This window comes from Pristiophorus japonicus, chromosome 14 (assembly GCF_044704955.1).
Source record: "Pristiophorus japonicus isolate sPriJap1 chromosome 14, sPriJap1.hap1, whole genome shotgun sequence".
NCBI classification, from domain to species: Eukaryota; Metazoa; Chordata; class Chondrichthyes; family Pristiophoridae; genus Pristiophorus; species Pristiophorus japonicus.
In genome coordinates this window covers 82,183,361-82,196,577 of record NC_091990.1, presented here as the reverse complement: position 1 = coordinate 82,196,577, position 13,217 = coordinate 82,183,361, and the positions used below count along the sequence as shown (strand labels likewise).

At 45.3% G+C, this 13,217-nt stretch overlaps 1 protein-coding gene across 5 annotated transcripts in view; it reads left to right on the top strand.

Annotated features, from left to right (window-relative positions):
* LOC139279422 (embryonic protein UVS.2-like) overlaps window positions 1-13,217 on the top strand; it is a 604,554-nt gene that overhangs the window by 461,934 nt on the left and 129,403 nt on the right. For all 5 annotated transcript variants that reach the window (XM_070898547.1, XM_070898546.1, XM_070898545.1 and 2 more), the window contains one exon: window positions 8,176-8,300. In XM_070898547.1, coding sequence (XP_070754648.1) covers window positions 8,176-8,300 — 125 coding nt within the window. The remainder of the gene's footprint in view (window positions 1-8,175; window positions 8,301-13,217) is intronic.

Below are 13,217 nucleotides of genomic sequence, written 5' to 3'. Positions count from 1 at the left end.
CTGAGAATATTGCAGTTTTGTTGACATCGTGGCCCCTTTACATTCAGCTCACTGAGCAGTCCTGATCCAATCCCGCCAGAGTTTCCCTAATGATGTTCTCGACCTGTGAATTTTATGCAGCAGAAGTTAATATCACATTGGGAGACCTAAATGCATCACAGAACCCTGATTTGTATTTTATTTATAAGCCACCCGCCTCTCTGCAGCGGGGGTCTTGTAAAATTCAAGTTGCCATACTTAACAAAGGTAACGCAACACGTTGAAACCATATATTGAGAAGTTCAAAATTTTAACCCCTCGCCTGACCCTTTCCTGCCCGTCCGTGGGGATTAAAATCAGGGCCAGTCAGCAGTATTGCAATCTTCTCTTACCCACCACTCACATCTGACGCACTATATACCAACTATTCAACCATGACAGGCATATTCTCTCAACACCTCACAACACACTCCCTTCTTTCTGGTCGGAGACATTCGCGCACAATTCCACACAGGAGGCTGCTCCTGGAGGAGGTCGAGCTCACTTGCACACCCATTCTCCCCTTGGAGGAAGCACACTGGCCATCATGGGCAGAATCAGAGTCAAGGCCGTGGCAATTAGTTATGCTGGAGGAGACATCACGTAGGGTTCCTCACACCACATACTCCCTTTCCCTTCTTACCTTTACCTCACACTACGCACTGCATGGTAAACTGCAGATACTTTAATTTGCCACTTCTCTGTCTGCTCGTCCTTTAACCTAAAAGTTAACCCTTGTCCCTCGCTTTCATTCCAGGTGCTGAAATTGTGGCTGCTGCTTTGCCAGTTAAGGAAGTTAAGGCTAGCCATTCTGAATGTGCAGCTCCCTCTCACACGCCAAGCACCAGCTCAAATGCTATCATCACGCGTACTTTAACAGCAAGAGGAAGGGTCTTCACGTGGAGAATCACTGCCACAATTGTGTGGGAGTTCAGGCTGCGGGGGGAATAGGACACTACAGGTGCCAGCCTGCCAGCGGGCGAGAGCACATACTTTACTGCAAAGGACTCAGATACTGACATATACCGGGATATCCTAGGTGGACTGAATAGCTTGCCAGTGAGCTTGTGCAGAATGGCTCAGAGCATGGAGGAGTTCAGCTCCAACTTGTGTCAAAGCTTCAGGCAGAGCAAGAACCATTCTGTCCAGCGTGGACCAAGCGATCAGCTCCATCAACACGGCAATGGAACCCCCTGTAATGGAGCCTCTCACAGCTGCCATGGAAGCTCAGGTAGCTGCTGCCTTGGCTTTAGGGGTCACTTTTGACAAGAGCTTCCAGAGTGTCACCTCTCTTGTGGACTTGGTTCTTGAGCAGAACCATAGGAGTGCTGAGACACCGTCCCCAGACTCTGGACTTGGCTCCATGGGGGAGACACCTGTTGTCCTCTCTCAGGATGACAGTATGCCTGCTCCTCCGCTTCCTACTCCGTCAATGCCCCTAGTGGCACACAGCCAGCTTGGCCAGACTGCTTCAATCTACACCGCAATGCTGCAGTGTGCAGTCAGGCCTTCAAGACCCACAGATGTTCGAAGTCTTCCACCAAGGCACCTTCCAAGCTGTAGTCCCTGGGGAAACCTAGGAGCACGAGGATAAGGAAATGTGCTTGGAAGACAGGCTCTAAGGACTTTCACGTGTGATTCATTGTTATTTCTGTTCACTATTAGATAGTGATGTAATTGAATGGTTCGCTGAATTTTATTTTTCGCTCTCGATTTGCTGCTGTTGTTTAAATTTGTAGTAGAGTGCAATAAAGCTCTTCTGAAGGAAGGCAATTGATGGCAGTGGTAAGGACGGTGGTGATAAAGATTGTGGGACTGTTGGTGTGCTGGGAATGGGAGGGATTATTTAGATGAAGCGTTCTTTGACAAGCTGCTTTCTGAGCGCTCTGGCAGCTAGGGGCCCTGCTAGTCAGTCAATGCCTCTCCTGCTCTTCCTCCTGTTCATGCTTCTCCACCTCCTGTTGCTGCATTTCTTGTTGCCCTCATGATGGCAAAGCTGTGGAGCTCACAGTAGAAGCCCACAAATCATGATACCTGCTCAGGGGTGTATTGCAAATCTCTTCCAGAATGGTCCAGCAGAGGAAGCGATGCTGGAGCACTCTGATTGTTTGTTCAGTGACATTTCTTGTGGCAACATGGCTCTCACTGTAGACCAGCTCTGCAGCTTTGCCATGGTACCTTACAGGTTTCATGAGCCATGTCAAAGAAATGACAACCCAGCAACTAACATATAAGTTGGGTATGATCACTTTAAATAGCGCTGGTGAGGGGTCCTTCCTGCCGGTTACCGCTACGTGTTGCTGGGTGAGCTCAGCACATGATGAGTCAGGCACTGAGGCATTCAAAATCGTAAAGAGATCCTGAAAGAAGTGCAAGGCCCAAGTTAAAATAATGTATTGAGCATTTTAAATACTTCTAATGTGCTTTTCTGACTCCAGTGGAGAAGCCACTTCCAATAAAGTGGAAGGCATATTTCCAGCTCGAAATGTGCACACTCTTCCTGCCAGTCACATTGCAGTCTTAGATGCCCATTTAGTGCCTGTAAAAGACAGGGAATGTAGTTGCAGGTCATTTTGATATCATCAACTCAACAAAACTGATTCATTTGTATTGCTGTACCATCATCCATCACAGCAAAATGGAAAATGCAAACAGAGGTTCTGGAACAGCTCCATTGAAGCAGAGACCTGAGTTTACGAGTCTCCTCCCAAATTTATGGTTTGCTGCACCTCTGCTACAAGCAATCCTGGAGCGCAAGAGCCAGGAAAATTGACCCAATTATTTAATCTGCAACTAATGATAGTTTTTCGACTTTGTTATTTTCTCAACACTGTTTTCTTCATTCTGCATTATCAAACGTACTGGAAAACACTTTTATAAAAGACAACATTCTTTTCTGGTGTGTTAAACTAATTAGCTAGTTTTCAACTTGGTGGATACATGAAAAATGTTCATTGTCCGAATTGTAGAAAATCCTCAGATAACTGAGCTACTATCATAATCACCCTATTCAATCATGAAGAGGAAAATCTAACTCTTTTTTTTGGTTTGTTATATTGGGCTAGAATGTCCCAAAAATCCGCCAGCTCCGGATTGCTTCCGGTAAGATTTTAAAATTATCGCGGGCGAAAAATTCCACAAAAACGGAAAATATTCACCCCGGCCTTACACTCCAATTCTCGGCGGAAAACGTGATCTTGGGCTGATGGGGCGATTCTTAAACAAAATGAGCGGTAATTGCTAAAATTTAGACCAAGGCTGCAGGTTGAGCCTAGGAGGGGGGAAAACAAAAAAAATATTTTTTCCAAAAAACATAAAATAAAAAATCAGAAAACATTCTCAGGATCCTTTTCAACTTAATCGCTGTAAAATAATTTTAAAATAATAATTAAAAACCCTTTAACTGACCTTTTTTTGCAGTGCTACTTACCGACCGCTCAGCTTCCTCTGCTTTTCGTGGGCGTTTTTTTTCTACTTACCTACGGGTCACCACTGAGTCAAAACTTGGGCGGTAGCAGTTTTTGGGCGGTGCACACTGACGGTCCACTCCCCAGCGGTATTTCAAAACCGCCAGCGGAACTCTTTCTGGAAATTACGCCGGGTGGTTTTATGCCCAAACCAACCAATACCGCCGAGAAACTGGGTAATGATGCAGTGGAAAGTCTAGCCTCATGAATCATTCAAATGCATTAATAACGTTCCATGTGTTGAATTCCACCTCTTCAAAATCAAAAGCAAGGACACTTGTTAGTTATGTTTTATTAAATTTGCTTCATAGTATGACAGACAGATCTTTATGGCTGAAAAGTGCTATTTTAACTGAGGGTAAGTACTTTCACTAATAGTCACTTGCCCATACAGTTCCTCCATGTTCTGATTATATTTCACAGTTCTGACTTTTTGAATAATCTTTATTTTTAGGGCCTCCTTCATAGCATCTTTAACCATCTATTTCTTTAAAGAGCTTGTATAAACAACACACTGGAGGCTTTTATGAACTTTAGAAACAGGAGAAGGCCATTCAACCCTTTGGGCTTGATACGCCATTCAATTATCTACACCTCAACTCTATTTTCATATCTTTGCTCCATATCTCTTATACCCTTACCTACAAAATTCTATCTCAATCTTGAAAGCTTCAATTGTCCTTGCATCCACAGCCTATTGGACAGAGAGTTGCAAATTTCTACTACCCTATGTGTGAAAACGTGCTTCATGATTTTCCTGCTGAACACTGTACGTTGACGACACCCAATTCAACCTCACCACTACCTCTCTTGACTCCCTCCACTGCCAAAACCATTAACGTGCTAGAACTAGCCACCAACTCCATCCCCCTCTCTGGTCACTGAAGCTGAACCATAATGCACAATGTCTGTAATAAAACAGGGGAGCTTGAGGCAATCATGCGTTGCAAGGAACCAGACATTGTAGAGAATACTGAGACATGGTTACAGAAAAATCAAGATTGGGACTTAAACATTGTCGGGTATAACATATTTAGAAAAGATAGGGAGGGGAAACGGGGAGGTGGAGTAGCTGTACTTATTAGGGATAACATAATGGCAGTAGAAAAAAGTGACGCAGCTATCAGCAAGACTAAAATAGAATCCATATGGATAGAGATAAAAGATAAAGGATTAATCACACTAATAGGTGTAGTCTACAGACCACCGAATAGGGGAAGGGAGATGGAGGATGAAATATGCTGATAAATTATAGAAATGAGTAGAAAACATAGAATAATAATCATGGGGGATTTTAGCTACCCTGATATTAATTGGACAGAAGAGGTAGGTAAAGGGGATAAGGGAATGGAGTTCCTGCAAAGTGTACAGGACTCCTTTCTAACCCAATATGTAAAAAGCCCAACTAAGGAGGATTCGCTATTAGATCTAATAATAGGGAATGAACCAGAGTAGATAAGAGAAATAAAAGTAGGGGAACATCGAGGCAATAGCGACCATAATATAATATGCTTTAAGATGATAATTGAGAAGGACATAAGTATGACAAAAAACAGGATAATAAATTGGAGAAAAGCTGATTTTGAGGGGCTGAGATTAGAACGTGAGAAAAAATGGGAAACAATAATGTTATGTTTAGAATAATTCCACGAGGCTGTGTTGTAAACTTAAACCATTGTGACCTTGGTCTGTTTAATATAACTCCAAAGTGAAGCAGGAACGTGGTGGCCTGCCTTTTACACCTGCTTGCACCAGAGTACACACAGGTGACTCATAGGTCTCCCACAGGTGTGCCCTCTGGTGGCAAGTCTTACACACTGGTAAGGTTCACATACATAACATCACTTCCCCCCAACGTCTTGAGTACAGGTTGTTTACAGGTTGAGGCGATCTGGCGGTCTGCGTTCCCTGGTCGACTGCCTGAGTTGACATCCTGGCATGGGTGAGTTGGTCAGGTCATCACTGCACGGCGGCTCGGCTGATCTAGTCGGTCTGTCGGGCAAGGTGGGTTCATTCTCATGGTTGACAGCAAGGTCACTTGCTGGTTGGGTGTGTGTTGGTGGATCATAGATGGTGGGGTCTTCCTCAAACTGTTCTTGTTAGTCAGTGAATCGCAGTTTGGTCTGATCCAGGTGCTTTCTGCACATTTGTCCATTCAGCAATTTCACAACAAACACTCTATTCCCCTCCTTGGCGAAGACAGTGCCAGCAATCCACTTGGGCCTGTGACCGTAATTTAGAACAAACACTGGGTCATTGACTTCAATGTCATGTGAGGCCGCCATGCAATCATGGTACACGTTATGCCTGTGCCGCCGAGTTTCTACATGATCATTGTGGTCCGGGTGGACTAAGGAGAGCCTGGTTTTGAGTGCTCTCTTCATTAACAATTCTGCAGGAGGAACTCCGGTGAGCGAGTGGGGGTGCGTCCAGTAGCTGAGCAGGACCCTGGATAACTGGGTCTGCAAGGAGCCATCCGTTACGCCTCTCCAGCTTTGCTTGATGGTTTGGATTGCCCGTTCCGCTTGGCCGTTGGATGCGGGTTTAAATGTGGCAGACCTGACATGCTTGATGCCATTGCGGGTCATGAATTCATTGAATTCCGAGCTGGTGAAACATGGTCCATTGTCACTGACAAGGACGTTGGGTAACCCATAGGTGGCGAATATGGCCCTGAGGCTTTCAATGGTGGCAGTGGACGTACACGATGATATTATTATACATTCAATCCATTTTGAGTAAGCGTCCACTGCTACTAGAAACATCCTCCCGAGAAAGGAGCCAGCGAAGTCTACGTGGACCCTGGACCATGGAGGACCACAGAATCAGTGGGGCCTCCCTGGGTGCGTTGCTCAGCTGTGAGCAAGTGTCGCATTGGTGTGCGCATGATTCTAATTCAGTGTCAATGCCGGGCGATCAGACATGCGACTTGGCGATAGCCTTCATCGTGACTATGCTTGGGTGGGTACTGTGTAGGTCGGGAGGCCATATACCGATGATCCACAAACCGTGAGGAGAATCGCCCTGCGCTTGATCTCTGTTTCAGTTGTATCCAATTCGTTGGCCACAAATTACTGGTCGAGGCGCTCAACGAAGGCTTCCCAATCATCACCCTCAATAAATCTCACAAGAATACCAACGGCAACCATTTCCACGTGAAAGCTAGTGATCTGTAATTCATCGCCAGTTGTTATGTTTAGAATAACTCCTCAAGGCTGTGTTTTAAACTTCAACCATTGTCACCTTGGTCTGTTTAATATAACTCCAAAGTGAGGCAGCAATGTGGTGTCCTGACTTTTATACATGCTTGCACCAGGGTACACACAGGTGACCCATAGGTCTCCCACAGGTGTGTCCTCTGGTGGCAAATCTTACACACAGGTGAGGTTCACATACATAACAAATATTGTTTAAAAAAATTATGTAGAACAGCAAGGGAAACATTTAAAATGGTGTTCAACAGATGGCAGTAACAATATATTCTGCTGAAAGGAAAGAACAAACATAGATGAATAAAGCCACAAGGGAACAATTGAGGGTAAGGATAGAGGCATAGATTAATTACATAGACAGCAGGGGAGTGCATGATAAGGAAGAATATGAAAAGATTAGGAGAGAAGTGCAACAAAACAATTCGGAAGGGAAAGAGGAACTATGAAATTGAATTATCAAGGAACATAATGTTTCTCCTGGCTGGGCAATCGAGAACAAGGGGTCAGAGTCTCTGGATATGGGGTAGGAAATTTAGGACCTAGATGGAGGAGACATTTTTTCACTCAGAGGGTGGTGAACCTGTGGAATTCTCTACCACAGAAGGCTGTGGCGGCCAAGTCACTGAATATATTTAAGAGGGAGATCGATAGATTTCTAGAAACAAAAGGCATCAAGGGGTATGGGGAGAAAGCGGGAATATGTTGTTGAGATAGAGGATCAGCCATGATCATATTGAATGCCAGTGCAGACTCGAAGGGCCGAATGGCCTACTACTGCTCCTATTTTCTATGTATCTATGTTTTTATAAAACATCAATAAAAAAAGGAAGGTTGGGATGGGAATAGGGCCATTAAGGGGTCGACAGGATAACACCACAGGTAACGATAGAGAGATGGCAGAAATATTAAATAATTACTTTGCTTCGGGATGACCGAATAGCGGTCTTTAAAATTATGAAATGTTTTGATAGAGTGGATACAGACAAATGTTTCCACTTGTGGAGGAGAGCATAACTAGAGGCCTTCAATATAAGATAGTCACCAAGAAATCCAGTCGGGAATTCAGAAGAAACTTCTTTACCCAAAGAGTGGTGAGAATTGGAACTCGCAACCGCAGGGAGTAGTTGAAGTGAATAGTATAGATGCATTTAAGGGGATGCTCGACAATATGTGAGGGAGTAGGGAATTGAGGGTTATGCTGATAGATTTAGATGAGGGAATAGGCTCGAGTGGAGCCTAAACACCAGTATGAACTTGTTGGGCCGAATGGCCTGCTTCTGTGGCGTATATCCTATGTAATCTTATGTATTCCAGCCCCTTGCAATAGGCCAACATTCCACTGCGAATGACCTCACACTTGCCCACATTGAACTCCATTTACCATAGTTTTGCCCACTAACTCACCCAAAAATCCCAAATGCATGTATTGAAGATCAAACTAAAAACATAATAAATAATATTATTATTCTTTATTGCAGAACTGCTTTTGCCAAACCTGGGCTTAAAGTTATGCTACCAAAACCAGACTCAGATATTGAACTTGGACAATATAGAGGGCTTACTACCAAAGATGTTCATAAAATTAACAAATTGTATAACTGCGGTATGTGTAAAATATACAGTGTACTCTTTAGAGTAGATTTCCTGTGGGGTGTTCAGAACTGGTGAAACGAGTTGACTTTATACTATTTTACCAGGTCAGTTTATGGAGGGACCTCACCTAAGTGGAGGGGGAATGCAAAAGCTTCTATAGATATGTAAAGAGAAAAAGGTTAGTAAAGACAAATGTAGGTCCCCTGCAGTCAGAATCAGGGGAAGTCATAACGGGGAACAAAGAAATGGCAGACCAATTGAACAAGTACTTTGGTTCGGTATTCACTAAGGAGGACATAAACAACCTTCCGGATATAAAAGGGGTCAGAGAGTCTAGTAAGATGGAGGAACTGAGGGAAATCATCAGTCGGAAATTATGTTGGGGAAATTGATGGGATTGAAGGCCAATAAATCCCCAGGGCCTGATGGACTGCATCCCAGACTACTTAAGGAAGTGGCCTTGGAAATAGCGGGATGCATTGACAGTCATTTTCCAACATTCCATAGACTCTGGATCAGTTCCTATGGAGTGGAGGGTAGCCAATGTAACCCCACTTTTTAAAAAAGGAGGGAGAGAGAAAACAGGGAATTATAGACCGGTCAGCCTGACATCGGTAGTGGGTAAAATGATGGAATTAATTATTAAGGATGTCACAGCAGCGCATTTGGAAAGAGGTGACATGATAGGTGCAAGTCAGCATGGATTTGTGAAAGGGAAATCATGCTTGACAAATCTTCTGGAATTTTTTGAGGATGTTTCCAGTTGAGTGGACAAGGGAGAACCAGTTGATGTGGTGTATTTGGACTTTCAGAAGGCTTTCAACAAGGTCCCATACAAGAGAATAATGTGCAAAGTTAAAGCACATGGAATTGGGGGTAGTGTGCTGACGTTGATTGAGAACTAGTTGGCAGAAAGGAAGCAAAGAGTAGAAGTAAATGGGTACTTTTCAGAATGGCAGGCAGTGACTAGTGGGGTACCGCAAGGTTCTGTGCTGGGGCCCCAGCTGTTTACATTGTACATTAATGATTTAGACGAGGGGGTTAAATGTAGTATCTCCAAATTTGCGGATGACACTAAGTTGGGTGGCAGTGTGAGCTGCGAGGAGGATGTTATGAGACTGAAGAGTGACTTGAATAGGTTAGGTGAGTGGGAAAATGCATGGCAGATGAAGTATAATGTGGATAAATGTGAGGTTATCCACTTTGGTGGTAAAAACAGAGAGACAGACTATTATCTGAATGGTGACAGATTAGGAAAAGGGGAGGTGCAATGAGACCTGGGTGTCATGGTACATCAGTCATTGAAGGTTGGCATGCAGGTACAGCAGGCGGTTAAGAAAGCAAATGGCATGTTGGCCTTCATAGCGAGGGGATTTGAGTACAGGAGCAGGGAGGTGTTACTACAGTTGTACAGGGCCTTGGTGAGGCCACACCTGGAGTATTGTGTACAGTTTTGGTCTCCTAACCTGAAGAAGGACATTCTTGCTATTGAGGGAGTGCAGCGAAGGTTCACCAGACTGATTGCTGGGATGGCGGGACTGACATATCAAGAAAGACTGGATTCACTGGAGTTTAGAAGAATGAGAGGGGATCTCATAGAAACTTTTAAAATTCTGACGGGTTTAGACAGGTTAGATGCAGGAAGAATGTTCCCAATGTTGGGTAAGTCCAGAAACAGGGGTCACAGTCTAAGGATAAGGGGTAAGCCATTTAGGACCGAGATGAGGAGAAACTTCTTCACTCAGAGAGTGGTGAACCTGTGGAATTCACTACCACAGAAAGTTGTTGAGGCCAATTCACTAAATATATTCAAAAAGGAGTTAGATGTAGTCCTTACTACTAGGGGAATCAAGGGGTATGGTGAGAAAGCAGGAATGGGGTACTGAAGTTGCATGTTCAGCCATAAACTCATTGAATGGCGATGCAGGCTCGAAGGGCCGAATGGCCTACTCCTGCACCTATTTTCTCTGTTTTTCTATGAATCTCAAGAGAGACCAGTTGCTCAAATTTAAAAGGATACTGTTGTGTATGGAGAAAGAGTCAGACTGAACACTGTGAGCTCAAAGTAAAGTGTGACCTTTGTCTTTTATTGCCAGTCTCGAGAGTGCCTCTCCAACCTGTGAAGCCTCCTTAAATACCTGTGCTCCCAAGGGATTATGGGATCCCTTGCCACTCCAGAGGATGAGCCCTCTGGTGGCTGTACAGAGTAAATACAAGTATACATGTATAACAACACTCTCCCCCAAAGTCAATAGTGTAACTATTTACAATGTGAGTCGATCTGGGACACTTCTTGCCCTGGTTGATCGTCTTGGTGTGTTATTGAATCATTTGTTGGGCCCTCGCTGGGCTGCTGTGCAGCTGGCCTTGCTGGGCTGCCTGGTGTGTTGGGCCCTTCTGGGCTGTTGTGGATGATGGGTTCTGCTTGGTGGTCAACTGTGGTGCCGGTTGCCACTGGTGTGTATGTTGGAGGATCAAAAAAGGTAGGGTCCAAGGATAGTCCGTGAATCCGAGTTTGATTTGGTCTAAATGTTTCCGATGAATGAGTCCATTTGAAAGTTTCACCCGAAACACCCTGCTCCCCTCTTTGACCATGACAGTGCAGGAAGCCACTTGGGACCTTGTCCATAATTTAATACAAATACAGGATCATTGATTTCAATCTCCCGTGACACATTTGCGCTATCATGGTATGCATTTTGTTGAAGCCGTGTGCTCTCTACCTGTTCATGGAGATCAGGTGAACCAACGAGAGCCTTGTCTTAAGTGCTCTTTTCACGAGCAGTTCAGCAGGTGGGATCCCAGTGAGTGAGTGGGGTCTCGTGCGGTAGCTAATCAGGACTTGGGATAGGCGAGTCTGCAGTGAGCCTTCAGTTACCCTCTTCAAGCCTTGCTTGATGGTTTGCACTGCTCTCTCTGCCTAACCATTGGACACTGGTTTAAACGGGGCAGATGTGACATTTTTGATCCCGTTACGGGTCATGAATTCTTTGAACTCAGCACTGGTAAAACATGGCCCATTGTCGCTCACCAGGACATCGGGTAGGCCATGTGTGGCAAACACAGCCCGCAGGCTTTCAGTATTGGCCGCGGATGTGCTAGCCGACATTATCTCACATTCAATCCTCTTGGAGTACCCGTCTACAACCACAAGGAACATTTTACCCAAGAGCCGGCCTGCATAGTCGACGTGTACCCTAGACCACGGTTTGGAGGGCTAAGACCATAAACTTAACAGCGCCTCCCTGGGTACATTGCTTAACTGCGAGCATGTATCACATCTGTGAACGCAGGACTCTAAGTCTGCATCGATACCGGGCAACCACACGTGGGATCTGGTTGTCGCTTTCATCATTACGATGCCTGGGTGGGTACTGTTGAGGTCATTGATGAAGGTGTTTCTGCCCTTCTTGGAGTCTACTACTCGATTGCCCCACAGAATGGCTGCCTGTATAGACATTTCATCTTTGCGCCGCTGGAACGGCTTTATCTCTTCCTGCATTTCCACTGGGACACTGGATCAGCTCCCTTGAAGCACACAGCTTTTACCGAGAGATAATAAGGGGTCCTGGCTTGACCAGGTTTTGATCTGCCGGGCAATGACGGGTGATTGCTCAGTCTCAAATGCTTCCATAATCATGGCTAGATCTGCGGGCTGCGCCATTTCCACCCCCGTGGTGGGCAATGGTAGCCTACTGAGAGCATCGGCGCAGTTTTCTGTGCCTGGCCTGTGGTGGATGGCGTAGTTGTATGCAGACAACATTTCTGGATGCGGGCCGATGCGTTGGTATTTATCCCTCAGAGAACAGTGGCTTATGGTCAGTTTCCAATTCGAATTTTAGCCCAAACAGGTATTGATACATTTTCTTTACCCCACAGATACACGCTAACGCTTCTTTCTCAATCATGCTGTAGGCTCTCTCAGCCTTATGCAGACTCCTGGATGCATAAGCAACCGGTTGCAGTTTCCCAGAATCATCAGATTGTTTCAATACACACCCGACGCCATATGATGACGCATCACATGCTAGTACCAAACGCTTACATGGATCATACAACACAAGCAATTTGTTTGAGCATAACAATTTTCTCGCTTTCACAAAGGCATTTTCTTGGCTTTTGCCCCAAACCCATTCGTCCCCTTTTCATAGTAAGACATGCAGTGGTTCTAACAGTGTGCTGAGACCCGGTAAGAAGTGACCAAGGTAGTTCAGGAGTGCCAGAAACGACCGCAGCTCCGTCACATTCTGTGGCCTCGGCGCGTGCTCGATTGCCTCCGTCTTCGCAAAGGTGGGCCTGATGCCGTCCGCTGCAATCCTCCTTTCCAGGAACTCCACTCCAGGTGCCAGGAAAATGCAGTTTGAGCGTTTTAACCTGTGCCCCACGCGATTGAGTCGACTAAGAACCTCCTCCAGATTCTGCAGATATTCGGCTGTGTTCCCTCGGCTGTGTTCCAACCTGTGACCAAGATGTCGTCCTGAAAGACCACGGTTTGCGGGACCGACTTCAGTAAGCTTTCCATGTTTCTCTGGAATATCGCCGCTGCCGATCGGATTCCAAATGGGCATCTGTTATAAACAAAAAGACCTTTGTGTGAGTTGATGCAGGTGAGGGCCTTCGATGATTCCTCCAGTTCCTGTGACATGTAGGCTGAGGTTAGATCCAGCTTTGCGAACATCTTTCCTCCCACCAGCATTGCAAAGAGGTCGTCGACCTTTGGTAAATGGGTATTGGTCCTGCAGGGAGAAACAATTGATAGTTACTTTGTAATCGCCACAGATTCTGACGGTACCGTCTCCCTTGAGGACTGGAATGATAGGACTGGCCCACTCATTGAACTTGATCGGAGAAATGGTGCCCTCTCTTTGCAGCCGGTCTCGCTCAATCTCTACCCTTTCTCTCATCATGTACAGTATTGCTCTTACCT